This window comes from Camelus dromedarius, chromosome 18, assembly GCF_036321535.1.
Source record: "Camelus dromedarius isolate mCamDro1 chromosome 18, mCamDro1.pat, whole genome shotgun sequence".
NCBI lineage: Eukaryota > Metazoa > Chordata > Mammalia > Artiodactyla > Camelidae > Camelus > Camelus dromedarius.
This window is the reverse complement of record NC_087453.1, coordinates 29,492,103-29,518,630: the sequence shown is the minus strand read 5'-3', so window position 1 is coordinate 29,518,630 and position 26,528 is coordinate 29,492,103. Positions and strand designations below refer to the sequence as shown.

Below are 26,528 nucleotides of genomic sequence, written 5' to 3'. Positions count from 1 at the left end.
TTCTTTTTAGAAAGCTCTGGGCGATTCTGATGCACAGTTCAGGTCTGGAACTCACTGCTCTAAATCTTATTTTGTTGATTTACTGGTATGTTATAATGAAATTAGGAGCAAGAGTCTTACTAGAGTAATGGCAGTACTTCAGAGTTCTTGGAAGATGGAAACAAAATGCAAGTTCTGTGAGTGTAAGAGAGAAATTACCCTAGTTCCTTTTAACAAGAATCCTATAGCAACAGTGAAGGATTTGCATGGGGAGTAAGCAAATTTCTAAGGCACTCAAGGCCCAAACTACCAAGGCAATTTATGAGAAGCCAATGCATATTAGCTCAATTATTCTCGCACCTCTGGAGGATTTCAAAGAGCAGTTCTCATGCCTTCTTTGTTTTCTTTTCTCCCTCTCTCTCTCTCTCTTTTTTTTTTAAACTGCCTGCTGATCAACCTTTTCAGAGGGAAAAAAAAATCACCACATGCTTTTCATTTTTTATCTTCCACAAGTCCTTAGAGTTCACATAAAATGTACGTCATTTTGACGTGTGAAAAATAAAGTGAGGGCTTTGCAATGACTTGTGATCTTAAGATGATAAATCAGATTTCATACAGGCTCAGATTAAAAAAGGAACTAACTATGGATGCTACAGGCAAAGTTTAGAAGACTATGTAAAGTGATCTTCTAAATTTTGTTTTGCTTCCACAATATTTACTGATGATATAAATATCAAATGAACCAATCTAAAATACCGATTAATGAAAAGATCATAGAGCAGAAACTCCATTTTCATCCAACACATGTTGTTAACATGAAATTAAGAGAGACACCACCAGACATCACATGCTGCCCAGTGAGATGTGGTGGGAGATACACTCCATCCACTACGACTCATTCTTGCACAAGAAACAGCGACAACAGGGACCTGACCTCATCAAGCCCATGGATCTAACTACCAGTTGACAGGAAATACAGGGCTGGAAGAACATGTTACCACTGCCATGGAGATGCAGCCAGCCAAACCCCAAATGTGGGGAATTCCAGAGGACACTTGACCCAGTTTCTTCAATAAGTAAACAGCAAAAAAGAAAAAAAAAAACTGGGAAGGGTGTTCCCATCGGTTCAAAGAGATATTTATCTAAGGTAAAGAGAATCAACCAAATGCAATGCATATATAGACCAACCTTGTTTTGACCCAGATTTGAACAACCTAACTATAAAAGGATTGAAGAGATATTCAGAGAAATCTGAAGGCAGACTATATATCTGATGACACCAATAATTTCTTTTCTTTTAATGGCATTTTAATCATTAGAAAAAAAAAACTTTATCTTTTAGAGCTGTATATATTGAATCATTTGTGTGTAAAATAATATAATGTCCAGCATTGACTTTAAAATAATTGGGGAAGGGCAGGAAGAAGCAGTGGGGGTTTAATGAAGTAACAGTGGCCATATGTTAAAAATGTGACACTTGGTGCTGGATAAGTGGGTGTTTTTTGTACGATTCTATTGTTCTATGTATTTGGAATTTCTAATAAGTTACAAAATGAAAGTGAAGATTCTTTCAAAGAAGGCTTAATTTTTAAAAAGAAACACCATCATTTGATGAAAATATTCAAGAGCCTTTAAAAAGGATGTATTTTTTTTCTTTTAAACATTTGTGTTAATATCATCCTTCTTCCAAAGTCACAGAACATAAATCTGGATTAAGCTGTTTGCTATTCTAGGTAATTTGCTAACTTTGGAAAGACATTTTATAAGGAATGCAAAATTATTCTTTACCATGTTGTGGAACTTAGACATAATCTTTAGAATCATCTTTTCTAAGCAGATAGTAACTAAAAGGCAACCAAAATAAAAATGGTTCAACAGGTGATTGTAAAACTCTTGTCTTCCTTAAGCCTCAATAAACACACTACTGTACGTACAAGTAACTTCACCTGGAGATTCTTTAAACACAAGCAGGCCAAGTTGAAAACATAACTGATTATAGGTATAGGTACAGACACACACATCTCACAGACTCGAGTCACATTACCAGTCTGTTAAGTATGGAGTAAAAAATACAGCCTTGCAGTAAAAAGGGCCCCTCTCTAATAACTGAATCTGAGGAATCTGGCAGACTGAGATAAGGAGACTTTCCCACTAAGAACATAGAATCTGGGAAAAAGAAAAAACCCTGTTTAAATACACAAATGAACTCAAAAGAAATGGGAATACCAAGGAAATACCAGAATGGCAAGGGCAAGAGTAGAACCCAATGGGCAGACACCCTAAGGGCCGACGGAGAAGGTCAGAGGTACCCAGGCGAGGACTAAAGCTGGACCTGCCTGCATCCCAGTGCCCACCCAGCCCTGGGAGTAGACACTGCTCCATCATTCCATGAAAACCCCACTCTCGCTTGACTTGTCTAATTTTCCTTTGTTGAAAGCTGAGAATTCACCAGCCCCCAAGGCTCCACCAAAGCCTCCCATCACCCCCTATTTCATTATCCCAAGCTTCCCAGCTTCCGGGACGTGTGTCTCACAGAACCACTCCTCCTCCCTGTTGTTTCTGTCACCACCTTCCACATGCACCTGTTCAAGGTAAGACTCAGCTCTCGGTCACCTGACTGAAGCTGAGCTGTTTCCAGTCACAGTTCTCTATGCTTTTCCTAGCAACTTGCTCTATTCCTTTAGTTACACGCGGCCTTTCCACTTGGAGTTTGAGAATACTAGACACTCTTGCAGTACTTTGGGTGGTTCCAGTGGGGTCCCGGAGCAGGTGCAACGTGCTCCCAAGCAAACTTCCTCCCACCTGGAGCCCTGCCCCATCCCTCCCACATCCCCACCCAGGCTTGTGCCTCTCCCTGTTGACCATGTCTGTCTTCGTCTTTTCTCAGTGGCGCATGTCTCCCATCAGCTCTCCTGGCACCGAGATTCTACAAGAAGCTCAGTCCCTCCTCAGGGTTGTCCTCCACCCCTGTCATCACCCTCGCCCCCAGTCTGGCCCCGGGGTCTCCAGCTTCTACTCCAAAAGCCTGCTCTTCCCTGTCCACCTGGACCCATGCCTTCCACTCTGCTGGTGTCCATCCTAAAAACCCTTCCCATCAGAGCAAGGGTCAGTTTTTTCTCAGCCCTCTTCTCAAAACACAACTTCTCTAAAACAACACCACCACCACCAAAACCAAAAAAAAAAACCTATAACTTTGCTGAGCTCAGGAAAAATAAAAGATTTCTTAGAAATGGAAGTAGGACCACGTTGCTGAGCAAGTGTGGGCTGCACACCTTTCTCTGGGAATGGCATGTCAGGCATCACACTGACGATGAGCTGTCACGGAGGGGGCAGGCTGGCAGCAAACTGGAATATCCCCAGGGAAGTGAGGCATTCTACAAAGGACAGACCTTACTCTTTCTGACCCTGAAGATGATCTCAGGAGAGGAGTTATAGGGACCCATGTGAACAGGAAATATGTATTTTTTTTTTAACTCTGTCAAAAGCTGGGTATTCTGCTAATAGTCATACTCAGACCAGAGTCACCAACACATGTTCCCTGCACACCTGTGACACTCAAGCACTTGGCGAAGCCCTGCACGTGCAGCAAAACTGCACTGGTCCCGAGGGACTCACTGAGGTCAGAGGAAGAGACAGCAGAGTTAAAGGACAACGTAAGTGCTACAATAAAGATGTGCCTCGGGAACTGCAGATGCCGAGAAAGGGTATGTCTAGTTAAACAAGGGAGAGAAACAAACTGAATTGGGAGGAGGGAGGTCCCCAACGAAGGGAGACATCCAAGCAGGGTCTGGAAGCATCAGGAGGATTCTGCCAGGAGGACTGAGGATGGGCGGGCACCAGGGACATGTCTGAGTAAAACCACGGGCCACTCCCATTGGCTCCCGGGACCCTGGTAGGGTAGACTGAGGCTTAGCGTTCAGGATGCATAGAAGGAAAGGGAGAGCAGAGGGGTGGGGCTGGAGGGAGAAGCAGAAGAGGTAGGACTTTAACCCACAGTCAACTTTACACCCTGAAGTAAAGGGTTTTAATGAGAGTGACTGAGAGCCAGGAGGGTCCCCAGTCATGCCTCACAAATACTGATCACTCACTGAGGCTTTTCTATTAATATGAAGACCTTGATTCTACCAAGAATCATTTTTCTCTTCATTGATTTGGTTAAAATGGAATAATTAAGATCTGATACATTTGTGAAAGAGTTTAATCTAAAATCCTAGAAGCTCTTTGGTAGAATCAATAGTATTTAATTACTTCATTAAAAATCAGGTGTTTATAACAATTTGAAGTAATGTTTATACTGACTAGGTTAAAAACAGACTCCTGATCCTGACTAGTAAATGACGGCTTTAAACCTGCCAGGAAGACAAGAAAATAAGAATGGGAGGATGATTTAAAATTGACTACCAAGCTACAGTAATTAAGAGAGAATGATACTGACATAAGGACAGACAACTAAAAACAGAACTGAGAGTCCAGAAATACACCCTCACAGTGTCAACTGATTTCAACAAGGCTTCCAAGATAAGTAAATGGGGAAAGGATAGTTTTTCCAACAAGTGGTACTGGGACAACTGGACATCCACATGTACAAGAATGAAGCCGGACCCCCGTCTCACCTCATACACAAAATTAATTCAAAATGGATCAAGAACCTAAATGAAAGGCTTAAACTATGAAAGTCTTAGAAAAATACAGAGACACTTGTAAATCTTCGTGGACTTCGATTATGTAATCGTTTCTTAGCTACGACACCAAAAGCACAAGCAACGAAAAGAAAAAAATAAAAAACTAGATAAATTGGGCATCAAAATTAAAAACTTTAGTGTTTCAAAAGATACCACCAAGAAAGTGAAAAGGCAACTCTCAGGAGAAAAATTTTGTAAATTAAATAGCTGAGAGGGGACTGGATTTGAAAATATGTAATTAACTCCTACAACTCACTAATAAAAAGGCAACTCAATTAAGAAACAGATTTTTTAGGATTTGAATAGACACTGCTCCAAAGAAGATACACAAGTGACCAAGAAATATCTGAATAGATGGAAAATATCATTAGCTATCAGGGAAGTGGAAGTCAAAACCACAGGGAGACACCCAGTAGAATCGCCATAATTGAAATGCCAGGTAATCTCAAGTGTTGCCAAGATGTGAAGAAGATGGAGCCCTCACTCACTTCTGACGGAAATATAAACCGGTGCAGCCACTTTGGAAAACAAGCTAGAAACTCCTTAATATGCTAAACACAGAGGTATAAAAGTACCCAGAAACACCATTCTTAGGTATATACTTAAAAGAAATTAAAATAAATATCCGTTCAAAAACTGATACAAATGTTCACAGCAGCATTATTCATAACAGCCAAGTAGAGGAAACAACTCAAATGTTCATCAACTGATAAACAGATAAACAAGATGTGATATATCCGTAAAACAGAATATTATTTCACAATAAAAAGAAATGAAGTACAAGATGGACGAACTTTAAAAACATTATGTTAAAATCAAAAAGCCAGCTACAAAAAAAACCAGAACAATCATAGTGTATGATTCAGCTTATATGAAACGTCTACAACAGGCAGATTGACAGGAACAACACAAACTGGTGGTTGTCTAGGGCCGGGGGTGGGAAAGCTGTTGGGGGAAAATGGGTACGTGGTTTCTTTACAGAGTGATGAAGACGTTCTAAAATTGATTCTGCCGATGCCTGCACAGCTTTGTGAATATATAAAACCCACTGAATTGTGTATGTTAAATGAGTGGATCATATGGTTTACGAATTACATCTCAAGAAAGCTATTATCTGAAGGAAAAAGAAAAGTGAAAATAAGATGAAATGTTCTTTGGCGACATGGATGGGAACTGTCAATGTTCCTCGTTCTTGAATCTCTAAAACAAACAGGGAGAAAGGATGCTCTCCTCTGGCAGAAAATGCCTGAGACTTTTAAAGTGGGAAAAATGATCGGCTGAAATGCTGGCAAACTCTAAAAGGCTCCAAGGAATGCTATTCCTCATCATCTCACTGGATTCAGCCAATGCATTGATGAGATAGTTTTTCTTTTTTAATTTATTTTTTATTGACATATAGTCAGTTTGCAACGTTGCATCAATTTCTGGTGTAAAGCAAAATGTTTCAGTCATCCACATACATGTGTATATATATTTCATATTCTTTCTCATGTAGGTTACTACAAGATATTGAATATACTGCTATACAGTAGAAACTTGTTGTTTAGCTATAGTTTTTCAAACATAGGCCTCCTAGTCCTACAGTTATCCTATTTAAATGTCATTGGTGTCTCTTGGCTCATTAGAAAGCCATATACTACTACAGGTCCTCAAAGTCTATTTAGACTAATTTTTACTTTTCTAAAAGTCTAGAAAGAAAAGATTTAATAAGCTAGAAATGGAAAAAGTAAAAAAAAAAAAAGAAGTAAGAAAAAGGCCTCCTCACAAGAGGAATATCTATAAAGTATACACTTTTGTTATTAAACAGTATTTTGCTAAAATAAGGATAAACTTACATAATGCAACAATCTTATAGTCTTCCATAAGTTCACCTTACCTTGAAAGGAAATCCAGAAGCTGTTTTATTTTCAACCATATCTTACAAAGAAAGATTTGCTAACTGTTTCAAAAATGCTTTCTATTTAAGAGAAACCTGTACAAGTCGTTCTTGTAAATAATGAGAATTTCTTTTCCCCCAAGGGAATAATTCCTACTTCAGTGTTTCTAAGAATATACAGGGTTAAACCCGTGTAAAATAGATTTTCTCACAGCTGGGGGAGAGCAGGACGCTGCAAATAGGAAACCAGATAGCTGAGAGGTCAAAACACTACACTTCCAGGTCAGACTTCTGGTTGCAATTAAGTAAAATTCCTGCAAATATTTGTAAGGAAATCATATTTTTGGTGTCTCCTTTCAGGCCTTGTAACTTTTTTATTTTCTTTAACAGCAGCTTATAGTTATGGATATAGACATAATCTTTACTATTCACTCAAGACAAACAGAAACACAGTACGCATTTGTGTGCACACATACACCAATCTAGGACCCTGGAAGGCCGATTTGATCTCGGCCTCAAAGGTAAAAAAGACATCTTTTATAGGTATTCATTCTTTCATGTTGGAGATTGTGTGGAGCTAGTTTTGGTTTTGCTTAATGCAGACTTGGGTAATTTCCTCAAGACATTCCACATAATAGGTTAAGCCAAGTTTCCTATTAGCTAAATAGTTCACGATCAAATAGTTGAGATACATCTGAAGCTGACTGGAGTTTAGGCTCTAAGTAATAACAAATATAAACAAGCTGCACAATTAAGTGTAGCTAAGCAGGTATTAAATACGCCTCGACGCAACTCCTGGGAACAGCCCGGGGCTGCGAATGCATCACAAATGCCCACCTTGCTCAGAAACCTGCGGTGGATTCATTTGGAGACAATGTCAATGAATCCTGTCCCAAGGGGGGCAGGTCGTCTCTGCCCTGTTTATAGAAGTTATTACAGTGAATATAAAATTATTTTTGTTGTAAACAGCTGCAGTGGTAAGCTTCACAGTAACTACAAAATCCATAATTTTAGATTCTCCACTTTTATTCTACATAGAAGGGTGTCATGCGAGGGAATTTGAAAATCAAAGCGCTCCAGGTTTTAATCATCACTTGGGTTACTGTCCCCCAAATTCCCAAGATATTTAATTAGTAACACTCAGTCCCAAAGCATCAGACCACAGCATGTTACCCTACACTAGACAGAGCCTCTTCACTCGTCCTCCATACCCTTCAAAATCAAAGAATTCTTACAGATGCTCAATCAGTCAGATAACTACTATCTATTTTCTCTCTTGAGCTTCCCAATGGCTATTAATATTAGTGATGTGACACTCAATTACACAAATTTTAAAATCTTGGCATTGCGATCAGAGGGCCTGGCCAAAGGAAAAGAATTTAAAGGGAACAGACACGCTGGTGAATGCCATAAGCACTTCCCAGACACAGGAAGGCTATTGCTACAGTATAATGGACATAAAACTCCCAAGACACGTCCAGTACGTGCCAAGGTAAATAGTTTCCACTATACCATGTCATCCCACACGTTAAAAAATTATATGCAACTCCTGTGAGAAACGGCCATGGCTTTCTGGGTAGTGGGGGAGGTCGGGTAGGAGAGCTTTCCTCATTAGTTAATCTGTCAAACACAGAAGAGGGTGCCACTCTTTAAGACTTTGGGATTTGCCAAAGTACAGCCTTGTAGAGGGTCTCACCATCTCCTGGTGCCCCCACCCCTCACTCCAACACACATACACACACACACACACAACACACACACAACACACACACACACACATTACGTGGCAGCTAAACCATTTTAACACTGTAAGGTTGGTGTCCCAAGGAGCACACTGCCATCATGCTGGGATAAACCACAATTTTCACTGGGTGAACTGGGGAGAGCTATAGGCCCCCCAGCCAGCTGTCACTATTAGAAATATTGTGACAGGACAAACAGATCACTAATCAAATGGTTTCTATTATCCTCTTGAAGGCAGGTGACTTTCTCACCCATTACTTTCTCCTCACTCTCTGAGCAGGGCAGGAATGCCAGGACACTAGATCTGACAGCCAAGCGGGAATTGTCTTTGGAATATCCAGTAATAAAGGGTCAGTCTTCATGGAGCTGGTAAATGGGCAGGGACCACCATTTAATGACAAAGATCTTTCTAGAACCCAAGAGTCCCAGGGAATTCGGTAACGTTGTTTTGAACTCCCCAGTTCCCGAATATGCAGAAATTTGGGAGCAGAAAATCTGCACGTAAATGTGAACCAGCCCAAGTGGACTCAAAAGGAAAAATGGAGTTGCATCACCAATAAAAAGCCCTGACAGAACTGGCGTTGTACTTTGCACCTCGGCAATGGCAACATAGACTTTAAGGGCGAAAAATCACTGTCTTTCTTCCAGGCGGGTAGGGGTGTTCGGGGGACGGGCAGGGTGGGACGGGAAGCAGTTTACTCACCCAGCGACCAGTAGGGTCAATCTAATAAGGTTTACACTAACATCGAAAAGGTCTTCTAGGTGGTTTGAATTGAAGTTTGAGAACCTCTTGGTGTGATGAAAAGGACCCTAACTTTTTCCAAAGCTTTGTATGTTTGAGGTTTTTAATTTCTTATAAAATTAAAAAACAAAAGATCAGTCATTGCAACTGTGGCAACGTCCATCACAGGTGACTGTAAAAAGTGGAAACGTGACACTTAAAAGTTTAGAGATTTTGTTTTTCTTCAGCAGTTAGCCAAGTCTCCCCAGTTTTTGAGGACGCAAGGCATCTTGTGTTGTCACTGATGCTTTAGCACACTTCTGGTAATAAGTATAAAACTTATAGCTTTACAAATTGCCCATTCCTGGAAAAATCGTCTCTGCTGAAATCATGGCACGTTCACCAGAGGGCCTGTGGGCGCTCGCTTCCATTATTGTCCTTTTAAGCTTCTCATGTGTGGATGAAAGCCGAGAAAATGTTTTGATGGGGGACATTATGGGAAGAAATGTAAGTAATAACCAGAGCTATTTAAACACATGTGTAAAAAGAAAACACATGTTTCCACTGTGCCCGAGGACAGATCGAGGGAAATCCATTTCTATTTGTAAAGGGGTGTGGGTAGGGAAAAAAAAAGTCTAAATATTAAGAATATTTACCAGAATGGCAGATCACTGAAAACATGTGCTGTTTTACTGTTTTAGAACCACACGAGTGCCCAGGTCCTCCTCTTTCATCCAGAGAAGTCCCTCCTTGGCAGTGTCTGCAAGTGCACCCAGCTTGGTCCCCATGGCTGGCACGGGCAGGAGCAAACGCCGACATGCCTGCAAATAGCTGACGCCCATCCCAAGGGGCTGTGGAGCTGGTTCTCTTGCTCCAGGGCCTGTGTTTTATCAGGACTAACAGTTGTTGGAGGGATGGTAATTGTCACTGCCCTTCACGTGGAAGAAAAGGATGGAGATGTTACTGTGCAAGGATCTGTTTCCAAGCAAGTTTTCACTGTCCTCACTGAAACCCCCTGATGGTTTCTATGGAGGAAGGGCTGGGCTCAAAGGGAGAAGGGTTTCATGTCCAAAATTTATTTGAAATAGGAAAAGGCCCTGTTTTCAACGGGCTGGGAAAATAAATACAAACCCAAACAAACAGCGCATATACAAATGTGTGCTCCTGGGGACCCCCGGGGAGAAGGGCTCACAATCAGGCCTGTGTCTGGAGCACAGAGAGAAAGCTTTCTTTGGCAGGTACCGCGCATCGGGCGTTGGGGAAGGAGGGGACCGCGGCTCAGACGGGGGAAGAATAGGAAGAACTTGCTTGTGTTGGCAACTCTTCCCTTTTTCTTTTGCTCCCTTGTTGTGTGAACACCCACTGATTTCCTAACATGGTGGTAACGTGCCCCGCCGTGGAAGGCTGCGTGGGTGTCGAGGAAGGAGGGTGAACGCCTGGTAACCTGGCCCTGAACATTCGCAGAAGATACCTTGGATGCCACAAAGGAGCCAGCGACCAGCTACACGCTTTGGCTGGAGGTTTCGGCTCAGCTTTCAGAGGAGCGTTTAGCTTAGAAGAGAAGCCAAGAAGAAAGCCAGGGCAGACAGAAACCACAGTACCCAGGAAAATTTAATTTATTTTATGGCATTTTCCAAAGAACTGGGTTTCTTAGATGTTAACTGAAAGAAAAAGATTACAAAGGATGGAATAATAGGCAGTAAAAAAAAAAAATTATAGCTTTACAAACACAAAAATGCAGCAGAGCCTTAATACATAGGCAACGTACTGAGTTATTCAGACAGTAGACAGCACTGAGGCAAGTGCCTGGAGCTGGAAGACGAGCTCTGTCTTGGAGTCTATTTCTCCTTGTCCATCTTGTGATCAGAGGGGAGAGGGTACAAAATCTAAATCAAAGATACCCACACAGGAGCTAAAGCAGAATGCTACTCCTGGTTCCCACATGGTTAAAGACAGCTTTGTTTTTTTTTGACTAGAGGAACATGTCATTAAAAGAGAAAACACACACGCAATCTCCTTAATGGGGATACCGAAGCAGTGAAGACAAGCCAGGCATCCGACAGCCGTGTTTTCACGGTGCCTCTGACACTTCCTAGTTATGGGACCTCAGGCACGTTCCCTGCACTCTGAGTCTGGTTCTCAACCTCAGAACCAGGGTTGAGGATGCTGGCTAGAAAGGGCTGCACACAAGGATCCACCGCGAGTGTTTGGAAGAGCCAGCACAGTGCGGCCCCAGCAGGTTGAAGCTCAGTGATGGGTAACTAGTAGGAGGAGTCAGGCTAAAGGCCATCCAGGATGGGCGGGGCTGGGGGGGCAGGTATCTGCAGACGAGTCAGAATTTCTGCAGCTCATCTTCCACTGGGGTAGGATGTGGTTGGGACTTTCTCAAAACCAAACGAGAACAACTATTTAGTAATTTGTAACTCAGACCACTTTCACCTCTGCCATTTGTTGGAGGGGCAAAGAGATGTTGCCATGGGCTCAACAACAAAGCCTTGGCCAATCAACATGTGACAGACGAGTAAGACTGTAGCTCATTCCTTTAGTTCCTCCAACTTGTGTGCTTTTCCCGAGTGACGGGCTCGGCACTGGGTGCTTCCCACAACAAGATCCTGGCCCTGTGGGAAGAGGGAGCGGTGAGTGTGCTACCATTTCGCAGCTGCGAAAGGGAAGAGCAGCTCCTTGAGAAAGAAGATGTGTGGAATCAGATAAGGTTCCTTACGGGAAATGACACCGGAGCACAGGCCTGGCCCAGCAGCGTACAAGGAGAAGAGAGAGTTTTAGGGAGAGGAAGCAACATGTGCAAAGGCCCACAGGCAAGAAAGCAGGATGTTCCGGGACCTGTCAGTCGGTCAGGCTCCAGTGCCAAGCTGATAAGTGACCACAGGAGTCCTCCCAGGGTTGCCTGGCCAAAGCCATCTGGGATCAATGACTCCTCTCCTCGCAGGGAGAGGGGCTCCTCCTGAACTCAGCTTCCCGCAGGTCTGGCTGGAGGGCTGCCAGAGTTTCTGGGTACTAGGCAGTTGGCGTGCTCAGCATTTTTCTGAATGGCCAGATTGCCCGGTACCTATAATTGGGACCAAAATGTTTGCCTCTCCCCATTCCCACAAGATCGTTTTCATGCTTGCTCAATATGAAGGCTGATCATCAGAGAACTGGGGTCCCTCTGCTGGAATGCAGCTATAAGGCACATGAGCTGTACGCCGGCTGGGCATCCCCAGCTACAGGACGACCAGAGAGCAGAGGAGCTGTGTGCAGGCTGATCCACGTGAGATGGTCAGTTTGCACCAAGTGACTACCCTGCACTCCCCAGAACCCTCTGAACAAGGGGGGCCCAATGCGGGGAGGACACTGCTACCAGGGCCATTTCTGAGTGGACCTGAGGGTTGAGGAACACCTTTTGGAGAGTAAGAGCTAGTTGCTGCGAGGACTAATGACCAGGACAGACATGGCATCTGGAGACCACCAAAGCCTAAGAGTGAGTGGGTCACCCAGTGACTAGTTGGCCTGAAATTTGCAGTCAACTAAAGTCCATGGCTGGTTGAGTCACGTGGCCCACTAGAAGGCCATGAGTCAACGGTAACCTTGGTAGGAACCCTGTCCATGGTGTGATCCACAGACATCTTTGGCTTATTGGTTAGCTGGTATGTCCATAACTCCAGATATGATGGAGAACATACGTGGACCCTACTTAAACTGTACGTTGTGGGCTGAATCATGTCTCTTCAAAATTTTTCTGTTGAAGTCCTAACCCCCCAGGAACTCAAAATGTGACTATATTTGGATATAGACTCTTTAAAGAGGTAATTAAAATGAGGTCATTAGGGTGGGCCCTAAGCCAATATGACTGCATAAGGGGTGGGATTTATAAAAGAAGGAGTTGAGGACACAGTGTACAGAGGGAAGACCATGTGAAGACACAGGGAGAAGACGGCCGCCAACAAGCTAAAGAGAGAGGCTTCAGAAGAAACCAACCCTGCTGACACCTTGATCTTGAACTTCCAACCTCCAGAACTGTGCGCAGATTCATTCTGCTGTTTAACCGTCTGTGGTATTTTGTTATGACAGCCCCAGCAAGCTAATACCCTGTCTAATAGAGAAAAAAAAATTTAGGTGTGGCGAATAGGGGTCTGGCTTGGGCTACCTTGAAGGAGCTTTTCACCAGCCCCAGATCTGAGTCAGTCCTCCTTGAATAGAGAGCCAGGCAGCCCTCAAGTAAGGACTCTTCAAAATGATGGCAAGTACATTCTATAAATTCCCCGTTTGGCATCTGCAACTGTTTACTCAGGTACCTGCACAATGAGAAGACGGAAATACACAGAACTCTTGAGGCTGATCGGACACAGGCTCTGAGACAATGCTGGTTCTCGGGTTTCTGGTCACCACTGTGACTCACCAGAGGGGGATAAACAGAAACTTGGCTTCAGTTCATCTCACAAGGGGCCCAACGGGGCTGTGAAAATCTGCCGTCGTCTTCTCAGCTGTTGAGTCTATGACTGGGGCAGGCTTGCTCTGCAACTGACAGAACCCACCCTCAGAGCCCTGGCTCCTGGAGGGCGTGCTGGTTTTGCAACAGAAGGCCAGAAGGAAGTCTCTGGAGTTCCCCATGCCCACCAAAACCGTAAGCCAAAAGCAATGTTGATCCCGAGGATTTCAAAGGGACCATGGCATCACCAAACACTTGAAATATTCAAGAGTATTTTGTCATACAATTTTCTCATTTAATTCACCACTTTGGCCCAAGTAGAAGACAGACAGTTCTTGGAGGATGACAGTGGATTAATGGAGCTTTAATTTGGCAGAGATTCTTCGGGATTGGAGCCCTACCACACCTAGCATCAGCGACACAGAGCTGGGAAAATGCAGTGTTCCTATCCCAGTGAGCAGACAGCACAGAAGCAGGTTTCTGCCGACAGTAGGGACAGCCACCCAGCTCCACTCCTGCCTCACTGCTCTGCTAACATTCTGGTTCAGTGACACTGTGAGCCCACCAGGACCATCAGAATCTCACTGCCTCATAGGATATCAGTTCAACAACAGTGAACGCATAATGGAAGGGCTCATAGAGCAGAGAGTGGCACATATTCTAGATGCCATATAGACACGGGCATGTGTCAGACTGAAACCCGTGAAAATGGTTTCTGAACGTCCAGGGGTCTGGGGCATGTGAGAGAGTTCACCCAAAAGAAAAGTCAAGTTTTTGCACCCTGGACCCCTGAGCACTAAGAAGTTAGCACAAACACTGGTGGATATATCTGTGTGTTTCTCTGACTTATATAAATGACCTGAAATGCTGGCAACTTGAGTAAACAGTTTACTAGCAGATACAATGGTGTGCCTGGTTAACCAATGACTCTGCCCACTTATGAAATGATACCAGCCCACTGAGGGTGGAGCAGGGAAATCTGCTCAGTGGGCAGAACGCTGAGTAGTGAATTTTGGCCTATAAGGAGAGGGAGACTGAGATCTGAATACTTACACATTGGTAGAAACTCATAAGGACCAGTGACAAGGACATTTGTGGAAAAGTTGTATGGAGTGGGAAAATATTTGAATCTGATGTGAATGTTCTCTGAGAGGCCCCACTAAGAACTTATAATAATCTGGACAAGACGACCTGCCCCATGGATGCTGGCCGGCCGCTCTCCCCAGCTGCCGAAGTACCTGCTCACTGGGTTCATGAGCGATGTGGCCATGGTGGAAGGATGAACTTTATGCTTGGGCTCAACATGGACTTAACTGCACCGAGGCTGAGCCCTGCCAAATGCCCAGTCTGAGCAGCCCCACAAACTCACTTCACAGGGAGATGGGCCAGCTGTGATGGGTGGATTATATTAGACCTCTTTTACCCCAGAGGCAGCAATAACTTATCTTCACTGCAGTGGACCTTATCCAGGACGTGGATGTATCCTCTACACCTGCCATGTTTCTGCTAGCCACATTGCCCATGGACTTTCTGAAGGCCTCATCCTCATCCACCATCACCACTGAGTGCTTCTGACCAAGAAGCTTATTTTGCAAAGTAAGGCAGTGGGCCCATAAAAGTCAGTGGTCCTACCAAGCAGTCAAGCAGGGCTCAAATGCAGCTGGCCTTACACGATGGTGGAAAGGTCTACTGAAAATTCAGTTATGATTCAAACTGCAAGGTGGGAGAGCACGTGGAACTGGGGTAAAATCCTACAAGATGTACCACGTAGTCTGACCAGCACAACAGTTTGGCATTAGCCAGAATACATGGTTCCTGGAACCAAGGAGTGGAAGTGGGAAGTGACCACCTCAGCAAAGAGTCTGCTTTTCATCCCCATGACTGCATCTTTAATGCTCGAGAAAAGACTGGAACAGAGAGGCTGACATGAGTCAGGCTGAAAGTTTGAAGTGCCATGTAACTATCTCAGGCCCTTTATGCCACTAGACAGACAGAAAGGGGAGCTGAAATGTTGTCGGCTCATGAGGGCATAACCGGGGCACAAGGTATACAGGCAACACAGGCACACAAGGGTTCTGCTAGAGGAGCGTACCCAATCCGAGAAGTGAAGGAGAACCATGGCAGCCTCAGACAGGCGTGACCACTGACAGCTCAGATCCCTCAGGAAGGAAGGTGTGGGTCACCCTGCCAGGTCAAGAATCCTGACCAGCTGAGTCACTGGCTGAAGACAAAGGGAATGGGAAACAAATATTAGAGGAGGGAAGATACAAACACCAGCTCTTTATTTCATGTAACTGACTACAAAAGTTAGGATGGTAGCATCTTCCTAAACTGTCTTCCTTGTTGCATCTACTTATATATTAAATGAGTTTTCTGGCTTTTTATTTAAGGTTTGTGGCAATAGTTAGCTTCCTCATTTGGTCAGTAGGTAAATTAACATGGGCCGTGAATGAACTGAAGGAGGAAAAACGACACTCAGGAACCTCAGGCTTGGAGCCAGGACACAAGATTTGGGTTCTGTCTCTCCGGGGAGATGGTGAGCCTGTTACCCCTGTAGCTGGGAGAGTTGTGTTGTCAGGCAAAAGCTTGCTGCTACTGTTTAGGAGTTTATAGAAGAAGGAAGCCAACAGGAAAACTCCGGTGGATATTTGTAACTTGCATCCACTTATCCAAAGCTTCAGACCATCCTCCCTGTGTTTTGGTAACTTCCCACATTTTGTGAGTCCCAGTTTCCCAAGGTGAAAGGCAAGCGCTTTGTGCTCCCCAGCTCCCCTGCAGCTAGGATGGAGGCGTGGGGTCTGGTTTTGCCTTGCAGTGGGCCCGGAGGGAGGAGCACTGTGTTGCGGCCACGGGCCAGGCCGCTAACATTTACAGGCTGGGCCAAAGGCTGACGCCTGGCCCTGAGTATGGCAGACAGCACTGAAACGGCGCACGTACCAAAGTCGTCCAAATCCCGTGATGGAGGCTGTGCTTGAGAACCGGGCGGCCTGGTCCTCCCACAGGTAGAGTCTGTGAACTATCTAGTATCTTTAATCAACTTCTCTGTTGAAGAGGCAGACAGATCCTGGTTAGTCTCAAGCAGAAATGAAATTAAATAAAGGACATCAGGCAACTCAGGTTCCTGGTCACAAAAGGTTTTAAAGCTGGAGATCATCACATTTTTGTCTTCGAGAGGCCACTTTGGCAGCAGAGGTGTGGATGAATGGGAAGGGAAATCGGGAGGCTGTGGCAGTGATTCAAGAACTGATTAAGAAGGTCCCTGGTTGGGGGGGTGTATAGCTTAGTGGTAGAGCGTGTGCCTAGCAAGCACAAGGTCTTGGGTTCAATCCCCAGTACCTGCATATACATCTGTATATATATAAAGCCTAATTACCTCCTCCTCTACAAACAGCAACAACAAAACATACAGTGCTGTGTGTCAATTCTATCTCAATAAAACTGGAAGAAAAAATAATAAAAACAAAACAAAAAGAAGGACTTTGACCAAGAGAGTGAGAATGGAAAAAAGAGAAAAAATTAAAATGAAAAAGGCAAACAGCCCAATACAAAGATAAGCACTGGCTGTAAACACATAAAGATAATAATCGAAGAGCATGGTCTTTATGTGGGCTGCCAGACCAGCAAGAACACAAAACACTGGTGACACCCAATATTGGAAATGCTAAGGGGGAAAATATTAATGAGGTAGAACTGACAGAAAATGACAGTTAAGTCTTTAAGAAAACTTTCTTACAATACTCATTTTTACTGAATCTACTGAAATAACAATTTCAGGTCACTTAAAAAGGATGAGGCTATTGGCAAATGTCTGTGCTGTGCTGTTCGCTAAGTTTATGTCAATACTCTTTGTATTCCTCAATGAGATACGATTACGGAAAAGACCTCAAAGTCCTTTATGTTATTTTTTATAAAAGATAACTCAGGGCTCCCAAGATATGAGTTTTATTAAAGCAAAGTTACCAGCCTGGCAACTCTAGCTCACCCAGCATTATGCGTCTATCCCATGATGAACACATTAGCATTACTAGGATCTGGAAATGGAAAAGGGGAGAAACTCATGCAAATGGGAGAAGGTCCCCAATTTACACAAAAAGCATAAACACATTTACCCAAACCACCAATACAGTAACAGCAACTCTATTTTTAGGGAACATGAGATACAGAAATGAACACCGAGGGGGAAATAGGCAAGGCCTTATAGTCCGTGGCTTTGAAACCGCTCTTGGAAAGGCATTTAAAGTAAGGTATGGAAGCCACTGAGAACAAGCAGTTTCCATTTCCAGTGATGCTGGTAATAAACAATCTGGGGCGGGGGCACCACCGAGCGGGACCGCTTTGTCCCTGCGGATGTGCATAGCCCAGAAGACGGCGAACCTCGGCCCACTGTGCAAAGCAGCCTTGTGGGCGAACAATGCTCCGACCTTCAGGAAAGTCACAGTTTAGCGTGAGGTTAAGTACTCATAACCAGAAGCTGAGTTATCTGTTTATGCCCTTGAGTTAAATAGCAAGGTAACTTAGAGGAAAGAAAGAGGCTCTGGAGTGGTAACCGTTCAATCTGGACCACCAAAGGGAAGGGGAAAGGCAGGTGAATTGATTCTGACACCACTATAACACAAGGTGACCAATGTTATAACGGCATCATGAGCACAGAAGAGAGGAAACTGAGGGTGACTCTGAAGAAGTACCATTTGAGTTAGGTCTTAAAAGTTGACTCCTAGGAGTTTTCCAGAGAAAAGAGAAACCTGTAAGTGTAAAGGCACCAAGGTCTAAAGGATGTCGGTTTGCAGGAAATAGAAAAGTGAGTGGCAGGAGGAGACAAGGCAGGAGAGCTAAGTCAAGGCAGGCCTCGACCTCAGTAGTTAGAGGAAAGCTATGTCCATGTATGTAATTTGTCACCTGTAGGAACATTTTTTAAGTACCTACTGCAACCTGAAAACATGCTCCCTGCTGGAGATACAATGGATCATCAAACAGAACCTGTCTTTGAGGGGCTTACACATTTGTGGAGAGATCGACATTCATCAAATGGTGTCAATGGAAGTTCAGGAGGCTCGTGGGCCTGTAACAAGGGAGCCTGTGACAGGATAAACTTCCCTGCGGAGTGGACTTCGAGCAGAGAGCTGAAAGCAGCAGAGGGGAAGGGGAGGACCAACGTAGGCAGAGGCCCCAAGGTGAGCAGAAGAATGGAACAGTGGAAGAGAGGACTTGAGTCTGCTCTGGCTGAAGCAAAAAAGAAGGAAAACGTTACACCAGGTGAGGCTGGAGAGGCAGCCAACCACTCCAGAGATCTCGGCCTTTGTCCTGGAGCCCTGGGCAAGTCCTGCAGGGCTTTATGCACAAGATCAGACCTGTGATGTTGGGGGATTCCTCTAACTGAAGTGTCGACAGCAGGTGGGGCAGCGGCCAGAGCTGCTGCAGGCGTCCAGGTGTCCAGGTGAGGCGGGAGCAGGGACCGGCTGGGAGCAGCAGAGAAGGGGACAAGCTCTGGTGTGAACATCAGAAGACGTGATTGGTTAGAGGTGAACTCTTCTCAGAAGTACTGAGGGGAAGGAAGATGGTGCTTTCACCCCAAGTCATCTTTCAAAGAGGGATGCTCAGCACAGCTTTTTCACTAACGAGTGAAGAGCCCATGGTTGCATCAGCATCATCCCACCTCGCTCTGGGAATTAACCTCAGTCACTACTCTTCTCACCACAAGGAAGCCCAGCATTTGTCCTCAAAGGCTTCATGAGAGAAAAAGAGGCTTCTGATTTGTGACTGTACATTAGATTAACCAACTTAGAGGCAAATGACAAATTGAGCAGAGCCATTTGCAACATATACAACACACAAAGCATTAATGTCCTTCAGGAGCTCTTACAAACCAACAGAAGTATGAACATGAAACAGAAATAAAGAGATTGAAGTATACAAATACACAGATCATCAGAATGTTCCTGCACCACTGCTTCCAACAGTGAAAATACTAGATGCAATCTAAATATCCCACTGATAAGAGTATGGACACTTAATGGAATCTATGCAGTCATTAAAAACAGTGTTGTGGACCCCAAATGGCCAAAAGGATCTTGAAAAACAATATCAAAATTGGAAAATTTGTATCTCCTAATTTCACAACTTACTACAAAGTTATGGTAATCAAAACAGTGCAGTATGGGCATAAAGACAGACATACAGACCAATGGAACAGAACAGAGAGTCCAGAAATAAACCCTCATATTTATGGTCAAATGATTTTCAATAACGGTGCCAAGGCCATCCAATGGGGAAGAGGACAGGCTTTTCAATGAATGATGCTGGGAAAACTGGATAACCACATGCAAAAGAACAAAGTTGGACCCTTACCTTAAATCATATAAAAAAATTAACTCAAAATCAAACAAAGACCTAAATGTAGCAGCCAAATCTATAAAACTCTTAGAAGAGAAAATAGGGAAAAGCTTTGTGACATTGAATTTTGCGATGATTTCTCGGATATGACAACAACTGGCTACATCAAAATTAAAACCGTTTGTGGTCAAAGGGCATTATCACGAGACTGAAAGGGCATGCTCTCAGAATGGGGGAAAATATGCGCAAATCATATCTGAAAGAGATTAGTATCCAGAATATATAAAGAATGCCTGCAACTCAAACAAATGAACAAACAACCTAATTTAAAAATGAGCCATGGACATAAATAGGCATTTCTCCAAAGATACACAAATAGTTGAAACGACGGTCAACATCATTAATCATTAGAGAAATGCGAACCAAAACCACAGTGTCACATCACTTCACAGCTATTAGGATAACTATTGTCTAAACAACAAAAAATAAGTGTTGGCAAGGTGGCAGAGAAATTGGAACCCTCGTGCATTGTTGGTGAGAATGTAAAATACTGTAGTTGTTATCGAGAACAGGATGGCAGTTCCTCAAAAATTAAAAAAGAAATTAAACATAGAATTACCAATGATCCACATCCAGGCATATACACACCCTGAGAATTGAAAGCAGGGACTCAAACAAATATTTGTACATCGATGTTCACAGCAGCATTATTCACAACAGCCGAAAGTTGGAAACAACCCAACTGTCTACTGACAGATGAGTAGATAAACAAAGTGTGGTGTGTGTGTATGTCCCTATACATTCATATACCTATACACATATATAATATTTACATAACATATAGATGTATATTATATGAACATTATTCAGCCCCGAGAAGGAAAAACATTCTGATAAATGCCACAACATGGATGAACTGAAAACACTATGCTAAATAAAATAAGCCAGACAGAAAAGAGTAAATACTGCATGATTCCACTTATATGAAGTACCTACACTGGTCCAATTCATAGAGCCAGCAAGCAGAAAAGTGATTACCAGGAGCTGCAGGGGGCAGTTATGGGGAGCTGAGGTTTAACGGATAAAAAGTTCCAGCTTGGGATGATGACGAGGTTCTGGACCCTGAGGGTGACGCCTGCACAACAACACGAATGCTTTTCCTGTTGCTACATCGTAGTCCTGAAAATGGCTAAAATGGTAAATTCTATGACGTGAATAGTTTACTGCAATAAACAAAATTTAAAAAGTGGTGCTGTATGGGTTTTAAAGGACTTTTATATTATGTCAGGTGGGAAAAAAGAGATTACAAAATTGTCTGCACAGCAAGATCACTTTGCTGTTGAAAAACAAATTTCTTGCCCGCATGTGCCCAAGGAAGGGCTGTGAGTTTCCTCTCGGGGCCAGAACAGCACATGTGCCCTACCTGTGATGGAGGCGGGAGACTGAGTATCTAGCTTCCTTCACTCAGGAGAGGGGTGGTGGTGGTGTATCTGAGAATCAGCACTGACCACAAGCCACTGCCACACCAGAGACGGAGGTCCTGCAAATTTCTCTGCTCCTTCTCCGTCTGAACTGGTTATAAAGTGAGATCAGCCAGGACCGTGGGGTATGAGGAGGCAAGCTCCTAAGGCTCCGCTCAAGAAGATTCAAACTGTTACTAAGCAAAATGCCAAAGCGTCATCTAATACAGTATTGTTTGGACTGAAAATTCCATTTGTTCTAAGCTTTCAGTTTGGATAAACTTCATGAGTCTGTCTCCTTATCAGCTGTGCCAGAGGAAACACTGCAGACTAAGTAGACCTTCAAAGGGGAGTGAGTACTTGACACAGTTCTGCTCTGAAGGAAGTGCTGGATTAGCATAATCTAGTTCACGGGCCACTGGGCACCATCCTGAGGATGAACGCCAGGGTTGACTGTATTTGTACTACAAACAGTGCCGGGAAATGCCGACTGGAAGTAAAAAAATTAAAAACACAACGATGACAGAGTGGAGAGACAATGGGGCTGGGGGTCAGGTTCTGCCACTTGTCACCCAAGTCCTCCTTTGTTCAACGTATCCCTGAATCTGAATCTCAGGCCCTGGGCTAATTGCTGGGGGCGGGGAGACAGGGGAGAAGGTGCCAGAGAAACAGGGACCCCCTTAGACATACAATCCTCAGCTTCTTCACCTCTAACTCAGAGATGTTACCATTCTCAACATGCTAGCAGGATAACAGGGCAGGATATTTCAACCTCCGTGCCCTCGATGTTTTGGGCAGGCAGTGCCTTGTGGGGGCTGCCCTGTGCACTGGAGGGCAGTTGGTGGCATCCCTGGTTTTGGCCCACCAGATGGGCCAGCAGCTCCCTGCCATGGCTCCCACCCCAGTTATGACAATCAAAACTGTCTGCAAACATTACCGAATGTCCCCTGGGGCATAGTCACCCCCAGCTGAGGACCTCTGAAATACATGAAAGCATTAAAAAAAGCAGAAAGCCCCAAATCAAGTCAGTATTAATGTAAATCCATCTGTAAGACCACTTGTTGAAAACAAAAATCCTTTAAAGAATTTATAGTTTTCTTAGGAATGTTTTTTCTATTTTTATATATTTGCCTACCATTAAAAGCCCTTCAGGGCTTTTTGGTTAATATTCTTTACCCAAACAAAGCATCTTCATTAGAACATATTTTTTAAATGTATCACTGTACTAACATGACAGTCAGAGTCAAACTTAATTTCCATCTCTACAAAGCAGAAATTTTATCCAGAATCAAAGTACTCTGTGCCTACCTTTTAAGGACAAGGGACTGGATCTTGTGAATTCTGTATTTGATGGCCTGTGCTGTTTACGAACTTCTAAGTACTCCTTAACTCTTGAAGTAATGGTTTCTTTCAACAGTAAACAGACTTCCTAAAGTAAATAAAAAAAATCAGATATAACTTTCTCATTCAATGCAATGCAGAAAAGTCAATATCATGCACATTAAGAAGCCAAAAATAAGCATTTCACTTGGTTTGCGTTTTAATTTACTATAAATGATGAAAGGAATGTTGTATGTGCTCACAGATAACACCAGATTTAAACTTGCCATTGAGGTTTGTTGGAAACCATGATGCTGGCTCACGCTGTGATCTAAGAGATACATTTCATTTCTCTCTGACTCAGTTCCACATTTCTAAAAGGAAGATGAAGATACTTCAGTGTAAAAATTGGGGTGATGAGGTGATGAAATCAGTGAGGGAAAGACTGTTTTCTTGTAAATATCAACCAATCATATTGGGACAAATAGAAGAAAGAAGTCAAACAGAGCCAATGCCGGCTGGAGGCGGGTGCCCCAGAGATCTGCCTGAGGTGGCTGGGCGGGGGACCATGGGAAGGAGCCAGGGCAGAGTCAGAAGGAACCCTGACCCCAAACCGGCCAACAGGCGGCAGCCCCCCTCAGCTTCATATGGGGGACACAAGGCACAGTGTCACCAGATCTTCCCATTTGTTTCAGAGGAGCTGGAAACAGTGATTTTTATACAAAAATGTCCCACTTTTCAAACTTGGTTCAAAAAACTTTTAACATCTAAGCACCATAATTCATTAGCTTCTGGGCTCAGGTTTACAAATCTACTGAAAAGAACAGCATTGAGTAGTGTGGGCTGAACAGAGAACTGGAAATCAGGAATTTGATTTTTCTTCCACAATCCTGTTGATACTATACATGCTCTGTGAAAATGGAACTATAGTCACCTATTAATGGTAAAAATAATTTAACTTCTTATATTTGTCAAAAGTAGATTAATATTTATTAGGGAACAGAAACACATGGTTTTAACACAATGTCAACATACCGCACCACTAGCAAATTCGTGAAACTATTGTTTCATGTATCGGTGTTATTTATGAATGGAGAAACACAACCTTAAAAGTCAAACCACACAATGAGATGAGACTGCCCTTTTGAGCTACACTACAGAAACTGGTAACCTGATGCTGGGAAAGGAAAAAATTGCACACAAATCTAAATTTCTTCATTTAGATTAAGAGCTGATGTGTCAGGACTGATAATTCTGGTTCAGTTCCCAAGGACTCTGCAGACGGCTTGGAGTTGCGAGGTCACCTCAAACCTGTTTCACTGGTTTCTCGCAATGCCATCTCGGGTTGATCTCTTAGAATCTTCATAAATTCAAATGAGACCAAAGTTTCACGCTGCTTCAAGGGGCAACGTGAGCCAAACGCTTCTTTTATTGCAAATACATGTACTCCTCCAACAGTAGAGAAAACCCTGGATTTCACTCACAAATATAAGTTTCTCGATAAGACACCAACACTCCATCTCCTCTCACCTGCTCTCATTTTATAGCCCAAGGATGCTGTGCCTCGTGGAGGACAGATAGCCCTTTACAGTTGAGGGTTTTGGCAGTGTTCACGCAACAGAGAGGCAGCCTTGCCTCACACTGTTGTTTTAACAATTAAAGAATTTTGCTTCACATGCAGGGTTCAACTATGACTGAGCTAGAAAATATGTGGAAGACCTACATGGAAACAAGGATTGTTAAAATTTGGCCATAAATGCCCTATAAGGCCAGGACTAAAAATAGCCTGACAAAAATAAAGCAGAGGCCCATCCACATAAACGTTCTCCCTATAGTTACGGGGCTTTCCTCCCATGAGTCAGGTCTGACAAACGGAAGGCAGACCTTGAGCCCTGTGGTCCAGATGCCCGAGCAACTGACCACACCACCCTTGGCGAAGCATTTTCTTCAGAACCACAGCGAGGCGAGAAAGGACAAATTCCCAGCTGCACTGAGGGGTCAGCGGGAAGACCAAGTCCAAATCAATGAGCAAGACGGCCAACATCTCCAGGCTGCCGGGGGCTCATGAGCACGTCCTCAAGTCTGCAAATGGAACAGTCTGAGTTCAACTGTTTGGGAACAGAGACTACTCACACTGGACTCAAAATAAATATGTGTTTAATACATGTAATTAGTTCCCTTTTGTGAAAGGGAACTGGATATTCTTAAGACTTTCACTGCATAAAGTAATGGGTAAATGCAATCAAACTGATTGCTCATGAAATTATTAGAAAAAGATGAACGCACTGGGACACTGAACATGGGCTAACGTCCTGTCCTCAACTAGACTTTCTCCTTTCTTACACACACACACACACACACACACACACACACACACACACACACACACACACACACACACACACACACACATTATCCCAGAGCAATTTTAATGTTGGGGAACATATTTTAAAGGAACAACTTGAAGAAAAACTGCAAAATATTTACTTTGCTTTGAGGGGAAACCTCGGCTTGCTGGCACAACCTGCTGCTGCATCGGAGCCCGGCAGGTCTAATTGTGCTCTGCGCATCTGCGCTAAGGCACGCCCAGCTGCCCGGATGCAGGTATGAGGCGGGGCAGCACAGCTGTGCGTGGCACCCTGGGAAAATCTAGCCTCATGCTTTGGCTGGGAGGTGAGTTACATACTCACAGCTTTATCGTAAAGCCTTCCAAATCAACCGATTCTTGGCAAAACTGACTAAATACCAAAAACAACAAAAAAGGTCTAGGGCCGAGGTGGCAAAGCTGGGAGAGAATAGAGGACAATCAGGAATGGAGAAAACACGGGGCCAGCAACGATGGATTCTAGAATGTTGTTAACGTAAGTCAAACCTTATGGGTGAGGTCCCCACGGTGCATATTAGTCACTTTGGGGAAATGAATTCACTGTTTTGAATCATGGGGACATGTGCTGAGAAGCCAAAGCTTGGGAGGACATGAAGACGAGCTGTAGGAGGAGACACTGGCCTCCCGAACAGCGAGTCCTGAACAGGACAGTCCACGGTTATCTACCTGAATGTTAAATTCCATCACACAGAATCTTGTGCCTTCCTGCTCCCAGCTGCAGGCCACCTGGTAGCCTTCACAAAATTATGACAGCAAAGTCCTGACAATATTATCATCTTTAGACTGAAAATGTGTTATTCATAAATTTTCTTTTGGGAGATCTTTTTTTCTAGCAGTCTCCAAAAGCTGAAAACAGTTATCACAGTAAACGGGGTAAAAAAGTGGCACAGAAAAGTACCACTATCCCTAGTTCCTTCTCTATATACCACCTTTTAATGACATTTAGTTTTATTTCTAGCTCTAAAAAGCTGTTGGGACCAGTGAATATCATGGGAGACACAAAGTACTCTAACATTTTGAAAGTTAAAAGCCACTGGCTGGCAATCCCACTCTCTTGTAAACAGGGATCTGGAGAAGGAAGCAAAGCACGTGATGAGAGCTAGTGAACCTTCTCACCCTTTGCCGCAGCGGCACTTGGGTGGGACCTGGGAAACTGAGAGGCAGGGGTGATTCAGCCAGTGTCTGGTAGAAGCCCTTCATTCGCAGACGAGGAGGCTGAGGCCCAAGGGCATTCACCATCATGCCCCGTCACACGACCATTTGCTTCACTGCCTGACCATTCGCTGAGAGACTGACCATGGTGACCTCGGTTGCCATGGTCAGCCATCTCCACATCTGTAGTCAAAGATTCATGAAGTGCAGAAGAGGATTCCAGACAGGTGGAAAAGACCAGCCTTGTGTCAAGCCCACACCTGCTCCAGGTGCTCAGTCCCTCCTTTACGATCTGTCAGGATGACAATCCCTGCTTACCTGGAATAGTCACTTCCACTTCTTTTTTTTAATACAAAGAATCCCTTCCCCCCAAACAAAGAGGTAGGAAATTTCTGGTTTAAATACTAGAGTAGCATATGAAATATATAGATGTATTAGTTTCCAAAGCTGGGG

General features: G+C 43.8%; 1 protein-coding gene across 4 annotated transcripts in view; it reads right to left on the bottom strand.

Moving 5' to 3' along the window:
- The window catches only part of LOC105101202 (protein SLX4IP), a 169,784-nt gene that overhangs the window by 35,498 nt on the left and 107,758 nt on the right, over positions 1 to 26,528 (bottom strand). For all 4 annotated transcript variants that reach the window (XM_010994314.3, XM_064475880.1, XM_064475882.1 and 1 more), the window contains exon 5: positions 22,526 to 22,646. In XM_010994314.3, coding sequence (XP_010992616.1) covers positions 22,526 to 22,646 — 121 coding nt within the window. The remainder of the gene's footprint in view (positions 1 to 22,525; positions 22,647 to 26,528) is intronic.